At 43.7% G+C, this 1,308-nt stretch overlaps 1 protein-coding gene across 1 annotated transcript in view; it reads left to right on the forward strand.

Moving 5' to 3' along the window:
- The window catches only part of aclya (ATP citrate lyase a), a gene marked incomplete at its 3' end in the record, with an annotated part of 27,971 nt that extends 27,132 nt beyond the window's left edge, over positions 1-839 (forward strand). Inside the window, exons 23-26 of the mRNA XM_008284864.1 lie at positions 26-176; positions 262-405; positions 558-671; positions 757-839. Of these exons, the coding sequence (XP_008283086.1) occupies positions 26-176; positions 262-405; positions 558-671; positions 757-839 (492 nt within the window). The remainder of the gene's footprint in view (positions 1-25; positions 177-261; positions 406-557; positions 672-756) is intronic.
- Positions 840-1,308: the final 469 nt, after the last annotated feature.

The following is a 1,308-nucleotide window of genomic DNA, read 5'->3' on the forward strand; positions in this document are numbered from 1 at the left end:
TTATTGTGTGTTTTTTTTTGCGCAGGTTGCCCAGATATGCCTGCCAGTTCATTGAGATGTGTCTCATGGTGACTGCTGATCACGGTCCGGCTGTTTCGGGAGCTCACAACACTATTGTCTGCGCTCGAGCTGGAAAAGATCTCATCTCCAGTCTCACCTCCGGCCTCCTCACCATCGTAAGACACTCCAACCTGTCATTTACTGATGCTTTTTATTTCCACACCTGAAGAAATCCACCATGAGCGTTTTTTTTTTTTTTAGGGTGATCGCTTCGGAGGTGCTCTGGATGCTGCAGCGAAGCAGTTCAGCAAGGCGTTCGATAGCGGTATGCTGCCCATGGAGTTCGTCAACAAGATGAAGAAGGATGGCAAGCTGATCATGGGAATCGGACACAGAGTGAAGTCGGTGAGTGGAACATCGTCATAGCACAAATACACCTGATAGGAACAACAGCTATACTCCTCTGCTGACATCGTATTGAGGTCAGAAATATCATACAAAGCAGTTTATTTTAGAAGAAAGCTGGTGAATTAAAAAGAGTTTTTGTGCTTCCTCAGATCAACAATCCAGACATGAGAGTCCAGATCCTAAAGGACTTTGTGAAGCAGCACTTTCCCTCCACCCAGCTGCTGGACTACGCTCTAGACGTCGAGAAGATCACCACCTCCAAAGTAGGACTTTAAACTTCATGCTCTCTTTGCAGCCCTTACAAAATGACACGTTTTATTTTACGTGACGTGTTAATCTGTCTGCTAGAAACCCAACCTGATCCTGAACGTGGACGGCTTCATTGGGGTGGCCTTTGTGGACTTGCTCAGGACTTGTGATGGATTTACACGGTGAGTCTTGGTAAAGTTTCCACAAGGTTTCTCCTAAAATAGTGGCACTTTCACAAGAGTTCAGAGATGATACAGATCCTTTTATCTGTGCTTTTCTTTATCATGTTACTCCCCAGTGTAGACACAAGAGTGATAATATTTAGGAAGATATGCTTAGACTACTTAGCTATGCTCATGCTTAACCCTCTGACTCCCAAAAACAAGTTGTAGATGCTGTAAAAGTATAAATTGTTAAATACTTATAGAATGTGGAGCCACCATTTTTTCCCCAGTATTGATAAAAATGATGGACATTGTGGTTCCAGATATTTTTGGATGTTAAAACTTGGCTCACTTGGGGAAAAGGAAGTAACACAAAAACCACAAGGTAGACGCGGCTCGCCACTAAACAGGAAGTGGCTCGTAACTAGGCCACACTTGCTCCGATCTGGAATGTGACCTTTTTTGACAAAAACGACATGCTATAGTA

This window comes from Stegastes partitus, unplaced genomic scaffold, assembly GCF_000690725.1.
Source record: "Stegastes partitus isolate 25-593 unplaced genomic scaffold, Stegastes_partitus-1.0.2 Scaffold376, whole genome shotgun sequence".
In the NCBI taxonomy this organism is placed as follows: domain Eukaryota; kingdom Metazoa; phylum Chordata; class Actinopteri; family Pomacentridae; genus Stegastes; species Stegastes partitus.